The sequence below is a fragment of the Pelodiscus sinensis genome, chromosome 3 (assembly GCF_052426305.1).
Source record: "Pelodiscus sinensis isolate ZL-2025 chromosome 3, ASM5242630v1, whole genome shotgun sequence".
Classification (NCBI taxonomy): domain Eukaryota; kingdom Metazoa; phylum Chordata; order Testudines; family Trionychidae; genus Pelodiscus; species Pelodiscus sinensis.
Genome location: NC_143054.1, coordinates 110,462,341 through 110,480,736, shown reverse-complemented (window position 1 = coordinate 110,480,736; position 18,396 = coordinate 110,462,341). Strand labels below are relative to the sequence as shown.

Here is an 18,396-nt window from a genome sequence, read left to right as displayed (position 1 = left end):
TACCTGATTCTCTTCTTTCCATAAAAACTCTCAAAAAATGTGTGCCATAAAAAATACATGCCCATACATGTTTCTGATATAAAATGGGATGATTTGTCACTACACTAACCTTTGCTCTTTTTGAGAGCTCTGAATCCATGGTCCGTATGTACAGCATTGTATATAGAGACAGTCAAGCTCTATCTTTAATAACACTGAGCGAATTGGCTGGCATACAGAATGGTAAGACCCTGTCATTAAGATGTTTGCTTCTAGCAGAGGCATTTTGTATCCTTCATATTTTCTAGAATCAGCCTAGTGAAGAGTAGGGAAAGCTTGCCTCAGTGTATAGTCTGTCAAACCAGGAAAATATTAATAGCCTTTGTAATCTGACTTTTCTTCACGAACTGTAGGCCATGGTTACTAGATCTCTTCTTGCGGAATCTGACAAAATAGGTTTCATCTGTCTTGCTTCTGGATAGAGGGTGGGGATTGTTAGAAAATAGCAAAAAGTATCTTTCTGTAACTAACTGTTTTAATGCTTCTAATTTTAGGCCATCACAATTAAAAATTTCCTATCAACTTTCTGTAAGACTTTTAAGACAGTATGATGCTCTTGTGGATTTTAGGAAAATCCACAAAAGATGGTCTTTGTAAAATTAGGCTTTCTGTGGAAAATCTTTTTTGTTGCGAGACTGCACTAGAGGCAAGGGTTGGCAATGACTGTTTTTGTTATTAACATCCTCACAGATATCAGAATGAATCAGCTGAGCTGATTCATTGGTTACAATCAGCAATGGACCAACTGGAGTTCTGGACTCAGCAGTCAGTGACAGTCCCTCAAGAACTTGAAATGGTGAGAGACCACCTGAATGCTTTTCTGGTGAGTCACTTTGGGAATCTTAAGAATTTTTTCATTTCTGATTGCAAACAAATGGTGCTATTCCCATAAGATTTATGCATATGTTATCCACAAAATGTTGCTGTTATCTCCGTGAGTGTAGAACAGCTGTACAATAACTTGCTTATTTTTCTAAAAAAAAACACCCCTCAAATGTCTGAATGTTAAACAGCACTGTTAAATACAGAATGTCTGAGCAAAGTTATTAGTAAGTATCCTACATACTTTGTAAGCCCTGTTGTATGTCCTGATTGTAAGATGTGATGGTTTTCATCCTTTGAGTAAAGGAATAAAATTAGTTTTAGTTGGTTAATACCACTTATCTATCTTGGTGAAATTATGATCTTTTTATAGGAGTTTTCTAAAGAGGTTGATGCCAAATCATCCCAGAAATCTTCTGTTTTAAGCACTGGGAACCAGCTCCTTCGGCTGAAGAAAGTAGATACAGCAGCATTGCGTGCAGGACTATCACAGATTGACAGCCAGTGGACAGAGTTACTGACACAAATTCCAGTAGTACAAGAAAAACTACATCAGGTAGGGAGAAATTTACTACTTCTACACCATGTGGTGTTCAGGAAAGTAATAAGTGAATTAAAAGCTTTTGCATTTGAAAAATTTAAAGTGCATCTGGTTGTGACAATGGATCCAATGGCATTAACTTTCTGTTAAGTTTCAAATTCTGACCAATTCAAGTTAAACTGTATTCTTGTTGTAGTCTTTCTCCTCACAAACCACCATGTCTCTTGGCATAATTGGCAATCTCTAAAGAGAGGTGATCATTCCCCTCCCACCTTCTAACCTAGACTGGGGTAGAAGTTTTAATAATGTGCAGTGGCCAAGTTCTATGTCAAACCTTACACAAAGTGTATCCCACCTTGTGTGTGCTAGAAGTCCTTTGTTTTCACAAAAGTACAGCCACAGTACAGGCAGTCCCCGAGTTACGCGGATCCGACTTATGTCGGATCCGCAGTTACGAACGGGGCCCTCTCCCTGGTCTCCAGCAGACCAGGGAGAGGAAGCAAAGCCGCGGAGCCCGAGGGCAGCAGGACACCCACGGCGCGTCTTGGCTGTCCCGCTGCCCCCGTGCTCCGCGGCTTTGCTCCAGACGCCTGTGGTACAGCAGCTGGGGCGCTGCCGGTTGGTCCTGTAGCGCCGCTCTGGGCGCTACTGGACCAACTGGGCAGCACCCCAGCTGCTCTGCCCCAGGCGTCCTGATTCAGCCACTGCTGGTCAGTTTCATCAGCGGCTGAATCAGAACGCCTGGGGCAGAGCAGCTTGGGTGCTGCTGGGTTGCTCCAGTAGTGCCGAGGAGCGGCGGCGCTACTGGACCAACCCAGCAGCACCCCAGCTGCTCTGCCCCAGGCATCCCCAAGTCAGCTGCTGCTGAAACTGACCAGTGGCTGACTTCAGGAAGCCCCTGCCCCGGGCTTCCTGGAATCAGCCGCTGATCAGTTTCAGCAGCAGCTGACTTGTGGATGCCTGGGGTTCTTAAGTTGAATCTGTATGTAAGTCAGTGGCTGAATCTGGACGCCAGTTCCGACTTACATACAGATTCAACTTAAGAACAAACCTACAGTCCCTATCTTGTACGTAACCCGGGGACTGCCTGTATTACATTTTATCTTACAAAGTGAAGCAAAATGCCTCAAGCTTTTTTTAAGTATATATATTTCCATATTCAGCACTGAGCCATTCATAGGACCATTCGGAGTAGCAGCCCCAGGCCCTGCATTTTGGGGGGAGCCTCATGCCAGCCACCTCAATCATCCTATGGATGGTACCACAGGGCCCAGGATGGCCCAGGGGATTACCTGATGGGTCCTGACATGGACCAGCAGCAGGTCCTCTCCTCCCTCCTGCACACTCGCCCTAGCAATGGGAGCAGAGCTACCCAGCAGCCTGCTCAACTCTGCCTCACCACTATCCAGTCCACTATGCTCCGCTTCACTGCAATGGCAGGAAGCAGAGTGCCCAGTCCCAGCCTGCTCCACTGAGCATTGAAGGTCAAAGATAGACTATGATGAATTAACAAAGCAAAGGGCTTTATCCATTCTCTTGACAGAAAGTCGTTAATTAAAATCTTTTGCCTTTACAGCTTCAGATGGACAAGCTTCCTTCTCGTCATGCCATCACGGAAGTCATGAGTTGGATTTTTCTGATGGAGAATGTCATTCAGGAGGATGAGGAGAATATAAAAAATGTAGTAGGACATAAAGCCATACAGGATTATCTACAGAAGTATAAGGTAATTAAGTGGGGGTGGTTGGCAAATGCATGACATTTTTTGGTCAGTTTCAGCATATGTAGTTCTAGAGGTTGAAGCATTCTGCTCCAGCAACATCCATGGTCCAGCATGATTTTAATTAGCCAGATGTCCACTTATTATGGGTCTGACCAAGTTTCCCATACTCTTATAAAATTTGTTTACAGCCACTAGTTCTGGCTTCAGTGTTCTGTACTGTTATTTAGCTCTAATTTATCCCTAAATGTCTTTGAAGAACCCAGTAAGCAGTGGAAGTGTTGGCAGTGCCGCTAGACTACATTTACCCCTTGTGGTTTGGCAAATTCTCTGGTTCGGCACTGATCAGGTCCCAAGGGTTCCAGACTAGAAAGGTTCAGTCTGTAGAAAATTTGTCTGGTGGTTGCTCGGGTCCTTTAACTTAAATAAGATTAGTTTTTCTTCATTTAAATCATTGCTTTGGGGTAGGGCTGGAGATGAGTGGGTTCGGTATTCAGACTGCCCCTGGGAGAGAGGACTACCCCAGCCACCTCTAACGATAGCAGCTCAGGGCCATGTGAGAAGCACCTGTCAATGGCTGCTGTAGCAGGCACAGAGAGGCAAGGGGTGTATGTTCCCCAGCTGAGAGACAGATAACTTGTTGACATATACAGAACACTAAAGCTGTGTTCTGTAACTTCAAAAGCACGGTGACATGCGCGTAACTGAATTTTATTATGATTGAATTTTGTCCCCGGACAACAGAACGTTTGACAAATGTTGCATTTTAACATATGAAGTCTTCATATAGAAAATCACCTGAGGTCATCTCTTGAACAAGGGCGGGGAATCTTTTTCGGGTTGGGGGGAGGAGGCAATGGACCTACAGAAAAATCAGTGGGTGCAGCCACCAAGGTTCCCCTCGCACTTCATCCCCATGGAGGGGCACCAAAGCTTAAGGCTTCTCTCTTCCCCTTTCTCCCCCAGTAATGGATTAGTAGATTTTGTTGAGCCCTCAAGAGTTAATCTGGCCCTAGGGGAAAGCCCTCAGCCTGGGGTTGCGCCAAATATGAAAAGTTCAGTGTGGGAGAATGGGCTGCTGGGGAGTGGACTGGGGGTGGGCATTCTGGATCTGGGCAAATAGGGAGCAGGAGTGGTGTGTGGAATCTGGCTGGGTAATAGGATGCAGGAGCAGGCTGAAGGTGTCAGTGCAGGTTCTGGGTGAGGGTACAGGGTCTGGATGGGAGCAAGGAGCAGGATCAGGCTGGGGGTAGAGGTAGAGGGGGTGCAAGAGAGGGCAGGGGATTGAGGTACCTACCTGGCACAGCACCATCCTACACTCGCCAAAAATGAGGGGTTCAGTGTGGGAGGGGGCTGCCAGGGAGCAGATTGTGGGTGCAGGGTCTGGGTTGGAGGGAGGGTGCAGGAGCAGGCTGTGATTGGAGAGTCTGGGCGGGCGGGAAGGTGCAAGAGTAGACTAATGAGGGAGGTGGGAGGGGACTGAGGTGGCTGTGACACACCACTTCCAGGGGGCAAACGTGGCTCCATGCTGCCCTGTGCTGGTAGGCACCATCACTCCCATTGGCTGGGGATTGATGGGGGTGAAGCCTGCAAGCCAGTTCAGGGGACAGAACTTCCTGATGCTGCCATTCCTGGTGCACAGCCACTTTCTCTCCCTGCAGAGCAAAGTTTGCAGGCTGGATGTGGCTGGCAGCTTGCCTTGATCCGGTTTACCTTGATCCACAGCAGCAGAGAGATTGCGCTAGCCAAATAAGAAACGATCCTTATCCAAATGAAATTGAAGGATAACTTTTATAGAGAATGTAAATTCTTATCTCTAGTTCCTTGGCCAAGTTTCAAATAGGTAACGTTCTTAATCTGATAAATGCATCTGCACATAAAGATTTTATTTTCAATATCAGACTTTTTCCTCTAAAAGAGCCTCAGTAACGAGAAGTTTTTCTTCGAGTGGCTGCAGACATGTATTGCCTCAAGCATATTTGCTCATAGCATAGCTGGAGCTTTTCTTTCTCTACAGTAGTGCCTACTGGAGACAGTCTATTGGTTTGCGTATTTAATCTGAACTGGTATAGGAAAATACCACTGAGTTATTGGTCATTCTTCAGACAACAATTCGAAGAAGAGTAGCCTTTCTATTTAACAAAGCTATCTTGCAGCCAGCAAAAACCTTATGGCTCCAGCCTTGGTAGGAAGAAAGATTTATTCCACTGCCTTGCTCCACATGTGACGAGTGAATCAATATGCTTTTTAGCAAAATATGACTTTCCCAACTAGGAGGCAATGTCTAAGTACTCAGATGAATTGCCAGACTATTTAAAAGAAGAGGTAAGGGCTTTCTGAGCAGAGGGTTGGCTGGTTGCAAATACCCTGCACCAGTCAGTTCTTGATGTCAGGCTTCACACATGCTTCCTCCAGGGTGACTGCTTTTGTAATCATATTCAAAAGGGCATCCTGGTTACCAGAATTATGTACAGTACCAGTTAGTCCTCATTTTGAGGACCTATCCTTTGATAGACTGTCTTGCCTTAAAACAAAGATTGCCTATGTGTTGCACTCCTTTAAGGATTAATGTGCTATGCTCTTCTCCCTAAGCGCCTATAGTCCAGCCATCCAGAGGTGTCAATATATGTCTCCACAGCAATTCTGTCACCAGTTCCATTAACAGCCCTTCTATTCTTTGATGCAACAGAAATCTTGAGTTAGAAACAAACCTCAGAAGAGCGGGTTGTCTTTCCCCAGCTTTAACTAATCTTCTCCCCCTCAACCCGCTGTCACAAAGCAATACAGCCAGCAGTGACCTTCTCATTCCCTGCCTGCTGTTTTGGGGGAAACATTATCTCACTTTCTCAATGCTTAGAAGCCAATATTTAGAAATAAGTAGGTTGTAAGTGCTGAGAGACTGATATAACCAATTCACTGTCTTTCCATCCCTCCTCCACACCCTTCTTCCCTGTCCCTTTTGAGGGATCCATCTCTCATGAGTCTATATTCTTACAAGAAGTTCAGACTCTGTTCACTGTGGTGGCAGTAGAGGAAGTTCCCCTAAGATTTCAGGGATGGGGTTTTTACTCTTGTTGTTTCCTGATCTCCATGTCATAGGGACACCTGAGTCTCATATTGGACCTTTAGGCTCTCAATAAGTTTGTCAAGCAAGTCAGAGTCTGAATGGTTACCCCAGCATCAGTCATTCCCTCCCTAGAGTGTAACAATTGGTATACTGCCTTCAATCTTTAAGACATCTAGCAATGTTGTCCAGTGCCAGGAAGTTCCTCAGATTTTATGATGGGTGGCTCCATTGTTGGTATCTGCTACCTCCCTTTTGTATTATAAGTGCCTTGTGTGTTCACCAAATATGCGAGCACCACCATACACTGCTTAAAAAAAAAATCCATGTCTTCCCTCACCTCAATCATTGGTTGATTGAAGGCCATCCCCAGACCAGGTTCATGGCTTTACCATCGGTCATTTCAATTATCTGGGACTTGCCCTGAATAGAGAAGCATCAACACTTATTCCCACTGAAGTTCATTGAGACCCTGTTTGATTGAACAATTTTAACCACTTTTCCTTCCCGAGTAGAGATTTCAAATGGTTCACAACTTACGTGTGTCCCTCACATCTTATCCAATAAAAGGCAGATGAAATTCAGTGTTGATAAATGCAAAGTAATGCACAAGCAGAAAACATAATACCAATTATACATTTAAATTATGGGGTTTATATTAACTATGTTTTATGATAGTTCCACTCAATGTGCAGCAGCAGTCAAAAAAGCTATCTGAATGTTGGGAATCATTAAGAAAGTGATTGATAATCAAATAGAAAATATCTTATTATTTCTATATAAATTCATGGTACACCACCATCATGAATACTGTTTTCAGATGTAGACACCACATCTCAAAAAAAGATACTGGAAACTGTATTAAAAAGTCAATAAAAATGATAAAGCATCTGGAGCAGAATTCATAGGAGAAGAAATTAATACTGGGATTTTTCAGCTTGGAAAAGAGGTGACTAAGGGAGATATGATAGAAGATCTATAAAATCACGAGTGATATGGGGAAAGTAAATAAAGAAGCATTATTTGTTTCCCATCTCTCAAAAAATTAGGAGTTATCAAAATAAATTAATAGGCAACATGTTTAAAACAAACATAGGGAAGTATTACTTAAGACAACATATAATCAACCTGTGGATTTTTTTGCCAGAGGATTTTGAAAATGCCAAGATATTACAAGAGATTTTATTTAACAGTAGGAAACAGTCAACATGGTTGATTTACCTGCTTAAGTGGAAAAAAACTTTTCCATCTGGTCTACTAAACATGGGATACAGCCTTCAAAACTGAAGATCCAAGACATTGCAGAATATCTTCTATATTTGAGATCCTCTTTTTAAGAGTTCTGAAATTATACTTTGTGGCTGTCTCTGCTTTAACCACCCTCTCCAACGAGCTTTGCTATTCTCTAGCACCATGATTATTAAATTTCAAAGATGAGTCTCAGCACACTGGTTGGAGAGACCATTCATTATTGTGGAAAAATCTATTTCCAAGTAAGTTGTCTCAGATCGTGGTACATGTTTTCTTACTTCCTTAAGGACATGGTACTTCCTTGGGACCTCATCCTTAGCAGCTATGATGGGCTTTGAACCTTTGACCATCTTCTCTTCACCTCACTTAAGCCAAAAGATAACTGGTATGTTGGCCAGGCAAGCATCTAAGCTAGAAGCTGTGATGGCAGGCCCTCCTTATGCAGTATTTTTCAAAAACAAGGTAGCCCTGCAGTAACAGCAAAATCGTTAAATGAAAAACTGAACTATTTTAATTACATCAGATAATGCATCTCCTGGTTTTCCTCATGACAGCAAATTGTTGTCTACTTACCTTAGATGTCTGGAGGGCGCTGACATTCTGTCTGAACAGAACGAGGCCTTTCAGTCTCCTCATCATTTTGTGTTCTGTGCTGATTGCATGAAAGGCCAAACCATGTCAGTGCAGATGATCTCTGTGTGGATTTCCTCCTGAATTACAACAGCCTGTAGGGTAGCCAGTATTCCTGTGCAAAGACTCTCTGCTTTTCAACAAGGGTCCATGATACATCTACCACCTTCCTGAGGATGTGTCTATACTGGACAATTGTAGGGACACCACTTGGACCTCAGTATATCCACTTATTCATCCTTATTCTATCAACATTTCATCCAAATTGGATGTGAATTTTGCAAATATGTGTTGCAGTTGTTACTTAAATAGATTCAGTAGCCTCACAATTACTGTACTGCTTTTGAGTTGCCTCAGTAGAATACACATCTGTAACCTCTGGAAGAAGAAAAATGGTTATTCACCTGTTTTGTAATTGTTCATGGACATATGGATGCAGACGTGTATTCTACATCCCATCCTATGCCCTTCTCCAGAAGAATCTTACAGCATCTTTTCTGGTGCGAAGGAACTGATGAGCAGACTTGCCTTATTTTCTCAGAGGAGTCTAGGAGGTGGTATAGGGAACATGCACAAAATCTCCAGTTCTGGTTCTCCTGGCACAAACACACATTAGTTGAATGTACATGTGTACCTCTATCATGGAAAGCATCCTTTCCAGAACAGGTTTGTAATAATTTTTTTAAACATACTTTCCAGAAGTTAATGCCTACAGTTTTAAGGACTGATACTTTTACATTAGTTCTTCAGTAGTATATTGTCTAGATTCATATCTTGGTTTATTCATAGATCATAAACCAGAAAGTCTATTTTCCATGCTAACTTTCTGAAATAATCAAGAAAATTGGTGATGGATACTCCTCTTCTTCCCTCTCTTTCTGCCAGGGATTTAAGATTGATGTAAATTGCAAACAGTTGACAGTAGACTTTGTGAACCAGTCCGTGCTACAGATTAGCAGCCAGGATGTGGAAAGTAAACGTAGTGACAAGACTGATTTTGCGGAACAGCTTGGAGCAATGAACAGACGTTGGCAGATCCTCCAAGGCCTCATAACAGAAAAGGTAAGAAAAAAGCCAGCTGCTGTTCCGTGTGTATTTAAAAACAGACGCAACTCATTCAGGAGCAGACATGCTAAAAGTAATTTAGCATGTCGTGAGTAATATGAACTTCTCCTTTGGCAAACCTAAATGTCTAGTGTCAACATAATTGCTTCAGTGTTCTCAGAGACATGTAACCTTCTTTCCAATAGTATTATAGATCCTTCAGTTTTACATTTACCTTAATGCATTTCTTAATTTTTTCAAATGCTCATGCACACCTATGGACCAGTCTATACACCATAAAACAAAGAGTGGGTGTATACTTTCTGTTTCTCCAGTGTCTATTCGTTGGAGTGCACAGAAGATTCATGCAATCTTCATCCATCACTTGTTAATTTAAAATAGAGCATCAGCTGATTTCTCTTGCTTATAAAGCCAAAAAAAACCCCTACACAAGTACAGTTTTCTTTTTGTTGTTTGTTTGATAATAAATAGCATTGAAGGTCCCAATAAAAATCAGGAACCCATTTTGCCAAGCACTATACAAACATAAAATAGAAAAGTAAATAACCTACAATCTTTTTTTAAAGTAAAATAATAAATGCACATTACCATAGTAAGTGACGCTTTTTGCTAACCCTAAATGCGTAGAAGTAAATTACATTAAAATATTCTTGGGCTTTCATTTGGCTTCACTGTAAATGTTTCATTGTATCAATATTCGCCTGAAGAAAATTCCATGTTGTGTTACATTTTATGCAGAAAACTATTTCCGTGTTGTTACAATTTGGGGGTATCAATAAGCTAGATCACTAGAGTAACTTCTCAGTTAAATACTTATGAGTTGTTTCTTTGCTGTTTAATACTTAATAAATAGAGGATAAATAAAATCAAGTTTGACTGTACTCTGCTTAAATTCTGAGTGAAGGAATACACTGAATTCTGAGGCAAGCTCTGATCAGCATTCATGTCCTCTGAATTATTCACTTTTCTCTACATAGAAGCTGTTTAATTTTGGATATATACATATGTATTTGTTTGTAGATCCAATTGTTGGAAGGTATGCTGGAATCCTGGACAGAATATGAAAACAGTGTGCAGTGCCTGAAAACTTGGTTTGATACCCAAGAGAAAAGGTTGAAGAAACAACAGAGAATTGGAGATCAGGCTTTAGTCCAGAACACCCTGAAAGAGTGTCAGGTAATGTCTTGAAAGTTGCAGGTTCTTTGCTACATGTAGAAACACCACCTAACAAACATGGGGTGATATCCTGGCTCCAGTGAATTCAATTATAAAACTCCCCTTGACTTCAGTGGGGCCAGGATTTCATCCCTTACGTGCAACATGTAAAAGTATAATACTGTTCTGGACATGTCTAAATACATAAACGTACAATTATTATGCTAGTATTCATGTAATAGCAATAATCAAGCAGGGCCATGCCAGTGTATGCTGAATTACTATGAGTTAAAGTGATGCATTCTGTTTTCTGGGCAGCCATATTCCTGGCTTTCACTGTTATGAACATTGGATTTAACCGCTTAATAAATTTGAATCCCCGCCTTCTAATGCCCTCCCTTCCTGGATGGGAAAATAGGCTTTAAAACAAATTTGGCCTGTATGCCTCTTCTTTGTGGAAAAAGAACTGAGCCTGTGCAGCCTTAACTTGACCAAGCTTTCTGTAGTCTTGTAGGAATAGTATGATACTGTGGATTTTAAATGTGAAGGAACATCTTCCTTCTTTACAGATCAGGGAAAATAAAGTTCCCACTAAAGCATGTGGCAAGGGTCAGAAATTATCCTCGATACGGCCTTCCAAGCAGAACATCAGCATGGTGCTAGGGATCAGATCCCTCCAGATAGACTTGATCTACTAGGCAACAAATAAATTACCTATTTGCGATAGCAAAAAATTCAAAGATCTAGGCCACATACATCCTCATGAGTATGGACAGTCTGTAATTCTGTGTCATGGCCTTGTTAAGAAGAACAGGAACATTTTCACCAATTGATGCTGTTAATTACTTTCTCCCTCAGGCCTTTGATCAACACAGTAGTTATGACCCTGCATTAGTTAAATCAGCAGGTAAATCTTCATAATCAAAAGGGTTAGAATTGTTTTCACATGGAAGCTGAGATCCTAGAAGGTATTTCCAGCATTCACTAATTTAATAAATCCATCTGAGTTTCTGTAAAGGCAGAAGAAGGCTGGTATGTTTGGCAATGTCAGAAGCTAACATTTTAAAGTTCTCTCCTGTGAACTTAAAATTAAATCCAACTTGTGGTTTCAGTACAAATGACTTTATTATTTCAGCACAATAAAGCAAATAATCTGTACAATGAAGCCACCATGGATAATTAACACAGCTCGACATAGCTGGCAGACTCTGCTTGGCAGAGGTCCAAAGCTTGATCCGATTTATTATACTTGTGGTTCCTTTGGGTCAGGGATGTTAGCAACTTCACAGCTGTGTGAATGGCAAGACTTTGATCATTAGAGAAACAAACTGTTTAAAAAAATAACTTTACTGGGGTGTCAAATATTGTCAGGGATTCAGTTAAACTAACACAAAAGCTACAGTTTATGTATTAACTGGTGCTGAGACTGATCCGGTATCACTTAAATAGTTAAGGGCAGCATGCATTCTTTTAATCATAGATCAGAAACAAAAATGACTCTTTAACTGAGTTATCAGATCAAAAGGGTAGACATCTCAGTTTCCTCCACAAATATTTCTGGCTCCCTATGTATTTCTGGTGTTTGATGCTTTGCCAGTTTAAATTACATCCAGAGTTTTGTTTTGTTTTGTTTTTTTGGAACAACCACATACAGATTTAAATACATTTTAACACTAAAAACAATTAGATTGGTTAAAAATGTCAGATTTAATTGGCATGGGCTAATAAGTGAGCAGTTGGCTGTTTTGATCTCAGATGTTTGGAATAATAATTGTATCATTTTCCTGAGTTATACTCTGTGGAGATGGGCCAATGAGTCCAGGTTTTTATTTTCTGAAACTTCATTGATTCCAAAACACACATGTAGTTTAGATACAAGCTGCATTTTATCAGACTCACTAAAAGTAAGGAGTGGAGAGAGTATGATAGATTTTCTGGTTTTGGTCCCTTGTGATTTATCTGCCACTGACCATCAGAATGTGTTAGAAATGCTGAAATTCAATAAAAAAAATATACCAAATACTTTGTTGGCTATCATCTAGTGTCTACATTTTAGTTGCTAAAATAAATATTATAAACTCAGAAAATAAAGAGTATAAGAGAAAGAGTTATCTATAGTATAGAAAAGTTATAGTCAAAGTAATAGAAATGTGCAACTGAGTACATGAAATGGGTAAGACTAAATAGGTTGAAATTCATCACACTTGTAAAACTTAGAATGTGCTTATGTCTGTGTGCTATCGAGTGAGACCCAAATTCTGCCCATGCAATCCTACTGATGGCTTTTGAAGAGTGTAGCTGGGATAGGGTTTGGTCCTTAATACTCACTTGTTATCTGATGTAGATACTCATTAATATTCAAGTTTTTGTTTGCTTAGTCTCTCAGAAACGAGTAGCTTTATGGGTATAGAGGAGGTTGGGAGTGCAGCCTCACATACCAAGGATTAGTGTGCAACCTACAGTCACAGATTTGCAGATCCCAGACAATTCATTGACATGACCTGGCAGCATAGATTCCTTTACAAGACTTCAGAGTATAGATGAGTATCAGCTCCATCAAACCAATAGGGATTCCTACTTAGAAGTACACCAGTTAGCCTAAGGAGCATGCTATGGAAAGCATTTGCTTTTTGGTGTCCACCTTCCCTCCTTCTGAGTTTGACTCCCTCTCCAAACTACTGAAGCCTGGGAAAAATTGAGGAATGTGGGATCTCTACATGCAGAGTAGCTTATGCATCATAGCTGTTGAGCTCCATTTCTTAATAATGGCTCCAAGTTGAGATTACTAAATCCAGATGCAAATGACCAATCAAAAGGTATAATAAAATGGTTATAATGAACTAAGAAACAAGGAAATGCTCCTCTTTTGATAATGAATAGAGCTGTTTATTGTATATCTGTGTCTCTCCTAACTATTATAAATTGTATTTGAACCTGTATGAAATCAAGACATTCTGCAGTATAGCAATGTAAATAGAATCATGCACACGCAACAATAAAGTTGATTTTTTTTTCTTTTAAAGTAAATATGAGAAATAGAAAACATCCCTAAGAAATTGTTGGAGTTTTATTGGCAATGAAATAATAAGCATGCAAGTGTGCCCATCCTATCTTTATCATTGCTGAAGTTGGGGGGAGGTGGGTTGCAAAGCTTTTGGATCTGGAAGCATTATCGATCAAAACCCAATATATGAATGCTGCTTTCTTTCAGGAGTTGGAAGAGTTGATTAAAGTCAAGGAAAAAGAAGTAGAGAAAGTAGAACAGAGCGGCCTTTCCTTGGTCCGCAATAAGAAGGAAGAAGTCTCTGCTGTTGTCATGAGTACTCTGCAAGAACTTAACCATTCATGGGCCAATTTGGACCACATGGTAAGAGAATGTGGTTCTGTTAATCAACTGTGCCTGGCATGCCTATGAGTGCAGAAGGCCCTTACCAGAAAGCGAAAGGTGGATTTCTTCTGAGTGGGAGGGAAGGGCGAAGATATTCTAGGAGATTGATTAGTGTCTGTACCCACCATCATGTGATTACACAGATGTAAAATGGGTATAAAGATGTCTATTCACAGGAGTATTGAATTATTTATTACAGTTTTGATGTTGCTACCAGATCTCACATGAAATGTGCTGTACATACATTACAAGAACAGTATATGCAATACTGCCCCCAAGCCTACAAATAAACCTAAAGCCACATGTTGAATGAGGGAGAAAATAACAATGGTACTCCTTCCAATGGGGGGGGGGGGCTAGACCTCAAGGTGCCCAGGGGTGGGGGTAACAGCACTCCCTGGCTTGAAGTGGTTTCCATCACATAAAGTGTTTGCAGCTTGGTTCAATGGTTCATGACACTCCCCCACTCTACAAAAAGTTCCAGACTCCTTCCCCTTCTGCTCATAAAAGCAATCCCCATCCATTGGAGTTTCCAAAATCAGATGCTGCTCCTAGTAGATTGTGCAGAGCATCATCATTTTAAAAATGCTGCTCTTTGAGCTCCATTAGGCTCCTTTAATTTGACACAGCCTGTGTGGGATATGACTGCTGTAGGTTCTGTTCTCTGGGTTTAGCTGCTTCTTAACTGGGGCGGGGCAGGGCAGGGAAGTGGAAGAACTTTCCAAACACAATTTAATTTTGTCACCAAGACAGACACTTTTTACAGTGACTTGTGCCCTTTTTCCTTAATAAAGAATAAAATCATTCAAATGTCAGCATCATTATCTTATCAGTGGACCTCTGAGTTACCAACTCACTAGGATTAATGAGGCCATTCACAGCTCTATGACATGGTTTCAGGCTTTCTTCTGACTCACATAAAAAGCTCTGCAATGGTTACACTTAGCTCAAGTATCTGAGATGTTTTTTCTCACCCATAACAACCAGAAACTTGTTTTTGTTTTTTTGTTTTTTTTGTGTTAAAGCTGAGATTCCAGAGAACAAGGCAGGAGCTTCAGAGCCATTTTAGCACCTCATCCTGCTGTGTACTGGCCCATGAAAAAACCTGGTCAACAACTGTGAAAAATATTTTTTTCTCATAGTCACAGTGTGTGCCACCAGTAGTGACAAACCATGTGGTTTAAGGGATATGTAGTGATCATGTCATATGTTGTACCACCAGAGACTGACACCCAAAATCACCAATCATGTCTGAAAATCTTGACCAGAATTATGTGACCAAGCACATTTCTCGTTGAACATGACTGCCAAACAAATAGTACTGAACTTGAGTGCTTAATGTTTTTTTTTTTTAATTCAAGATCAAACGAAGGGAAATAGTTTAAACAAATAGCAAATGCCACTCACACATTCCATATTTATTGTTTTTTTCTTCCCAGGTTGGCCAACTGAAGATATTGTTGCAATCTGTGCTTGATCAGTGGAGCGTTCACAAAGCAGCTTATGAAGAACTGAATAGTTATTTGATGGAAGCTAGATATTCTTTGTCCCGCTTTCATCTCCTCACAGGCTCCTTGGATGCAGTGAAAGTCCAAGTAGATAACCTCCAGGTGACTAATGAGTACTGAGGCTCCTGACAACTTCCAAAAAGATTGAGATAAATTCTGCCTTCAGTGCTGCTCAGATGTAGCTGACTGCAGAATCTGGTCTTTAAGATATGGAATCTTAAATACACTGCCAAGCCAAGACATATAATGTTAACAAACATCCTTATACACCTTTCTAGAAGAGTTGGTCCTGTAATTTTTAGCAAAATTGCTTTTTTAAAATCAAAATATAACTATCTTTAATTGCTAGAGATATATGAATATTAATAGAATTTTAAAAATCCAATTTACTTCTCCTTATTCAGGCTCTCGTAACTTTTGCATTTCTCCAACCCTGAACAGTTAGTCAGTTTAATTTGTTTATTGTAAGTTCTTCAAGTGCTTGCACACATCCATTTCAATGTTGGTGAGAGAGCACCTTGTGCTCAGTTGTCGGAGAACTGGTACTGTTAAGAGAACGAATCAGGGTACTTGAATACCCTCTGTCACCACGCACCATTGTATGTTGATGTAAGAGGGCAAAGTCACCCCCTGTCCTCCTCAGTCTCTTCTTTCCACCAGTTGTCAGAACACTCTGAGGCTGTCTAGACTACATGCCTCTGTCGGCAGAGGCATGTAGATTAGACAGATCAGCAAAGGCAAATGAAGCCGCGATTTAAATGATCGCGGCTTCATTTACATTTACATGGCTGCCGCGCTGAGCCGACAAACAGCTGATCAGCTGTTTGTCGGCTCTCGCGCTAGTCTGGACGCTCCCCTGCCGACATCAAAGCCCTTTGTCGGCAGCCCCGTTATTCCTCGTGGAATGAGGTTTACCAGGGCTGTCGACAAAGGGCTTTGATGTCGACAGGGGGAACATCCAGACTAGCGCGCGAGCTGACAAACAGCTGATCAGCTGTTTGTCGGCTCAGCGCGGCAGCCATGTAAATGTAAATGAAGCCGCGATCATTTAAATCGCGGCTTCATTTGCCTTTGCTGAACAAACAAATCTACATGCCTCTGCCGACAGAGGCATGTAGTTTAGACGTACCCTGAGATTTGTTGTCATATAGTTCCCTCCACCCTTTTCATCTGTATTCTGTTATTGATAGGAAGTAGTGTTAGATTTTTTTTTCCTTGGGTCTTTTTGGACTAGTTTTCATCTCTCATTACTGAGATCAGTCCCAAAACAATGCTGTACTCACAAGGTTTCCGTCCTGCCACACTTGTGCTTCTATGCTGTTCAGTAATCCATGTCCAGCCCCTTTCAAATGTTTGGGAGAACCAAACAATAGCCACGTTTCTAAGGAATTCAAACCCACGTTTCTAAGGAATTTAAGCCCCATTTAAAGCTAAAGTGGCAAGGCTCATTGAAGCAGCACTTAGTTCCCCTTCAGATGAGTCCAGGAATGGGGGCTAAATATCATGAGCTCATTATAAAACCATGATCATTGATAACCCTGCCAGACAGAAGTATGTTCGTTTTAAAACAGTTGGTTTTGGAATTTAAAAATAATTGTGGAATATTTTTAGTTTTAAGAGCTATTTAAAAATGTGTTTTTGTAATTGGAGACAAATTTAAGTTGACAATGTTTCAGTGGTTGGCAGTCTAGGTAGATGTATATAGATGTCAGAGGGAATGCAAGAATACAAGTGAAGGTGAAAATGCATATTTGTAAATTTCTCTTGTTCCCTGATGTTACATTTCATATAAGGCAACAAGTAAAACCAAAAAAAAAAAAACGCTTTTGATTTCTGTTTCTTTGGGCCAGATTATAGCTCAGCTTGCAGGCCCAAGGTGCCTCCTTAGTACTTTTGAGCTGAAGCCTGCACTGCCCCTCGCAGAAGTGGAAGGGAAATAGGCTCAGCAGAAGTATTACATTCCTCCTCGCCACCTGTGAACGGGCAGGAAGAAGTGACTGCACCGAGCTCCCTTGTAGCCTCCACAACACAGCAGCATACAGACCCAGTCCAGTTTACATCTTCCATGAAGCTGTTGGGAGATTGATTGGATCTGAGGCTATGCAGCCTGAAGGTGTGATTGCAGCACATGTAGGCATATCCAAGCTAGATTAGATCAAGCTAGTTTGCAACATGGAAGGTGAAATGGGCTAGCTAATAAAAGTACAAGTCCAACCAGTATCCATACTGAGGTTGCCACAGCTTCACAGCTATTTTTACAAGCTAACTAGATCAAAGCTAACTCAGTTATGCCTACATGTGCTGCAGTCACACCTTTGATTGCAGTGCAGACATATTCTTGTCAACACAAAAATTTAGTTTGTAGCAACCTAGAGTATGAACCCATCCTGCACCAGCCTGTTGCAGACTAACTGTCCACATGGACTCTGTTACCATACACTAACATTTCCTCAGTGCACTTTGATCCACTCCCATTTCAAGTCAGAGTAGATCAAAACACGCTGAGTGTATGTCTACATAGCAGCATTACTTCGGAATAATAAAGAGTACATCTGTACTGCAAGCCATTATTTCAAAATAATGGAGAGCTGGAGGACTTCTTACGCTGACTCCTGCAGCCCTCATTCCACAAGAAGTAAGGGAAGTCAGAGGAAGAGTGTTCTTCCCTCTACTTCCTGCAGTGTAGACAGCGCTAAAAGCCAAATTAAGCTATGCAATTGATGTAGCTGAAGTTGTGTAGCTTAATCTGACTTTAGCCCTACTGTGTAGACGTGCCCGAAGAAACTTTGTGTGTCAGCAGGGTCGACATGGGGTATTCTTTGGAAGACTAGAGTAGAGTAGATTTACACGCTAGATTGCTCTGAACTAAATGTTCCTGTAACTCTCTCCTTAGTCACAAGTCCCTGCTCAGGGTGCTGTGTTAACTTATGTTCCAGCCCTAAGCAAGCAATTACTGTGACTGTTCATGAGTCCACGGATGCATTGGGATAGTCCCACCAACAGCAATTCTAGGCTCCAGGACAGAACAGTCATGGATCTCTTGTCCCTCCCCACTGCCAAGAGAAACTCTTGATGCCCCCCCTTCAACCAGAGGACTCCTGGGCCGCTCATAGCCCTATATGCCACCTGTCTGCAGAAACCCTGCTCCTGCTGCAGCCATGCCTCCCTTCCCTTTCCTGGACCCAATCATGAGGTATTACTCAGACACGCTGG

General features: G+C 41.3%; 1 protein-coding gene across 12 annotated transcripts in view; it reads left to right on the top strand.

Moving 5' to 3' along the window:
- Positions 1 to 18,396, top strand: part of SYNE1 (spectrin repeat containing nuclear envelope protein 1) — a 479,589-nt gene that overhangs the window by 387,895 nt on the left and 73,298 nt on the right. For all 12 annotated transcript variants that reach the window (XM_075924462.2, XM_075924463.2, XM_075924461.2 and 9 more), the window contains 7 exons: positions 730 to 862; positions 1,235 to 1,417; positions 2,979 to 3,128; positions 8,953 to 9,129; positions 10,153 to 10,308; positions 13,499 to 13,654; positions 15,115 to 15,285. In XM_075924462.2, the coding sequence (XP_075780577.2) occupies positions 730 to 862; positions 1,235 to 1,417; positions 2,979 to 3,128; positions 8,953 to 9,129; positions 10,153 to 10,308; positions 13,499 to 13,654; positions 15,115 to 15,285 (1,126 nt within the window). The remainder of the gene's footprint in view (positions 1 to 729; positions 863 to 1,234; positions 1,418 to 2,978; positions 3,129 to 8,952; positions 9,130 to 10,152; positions 10,309 to 13,498; positions 13,655 to 15,114; positions 15,286 to 18,396) is intronic.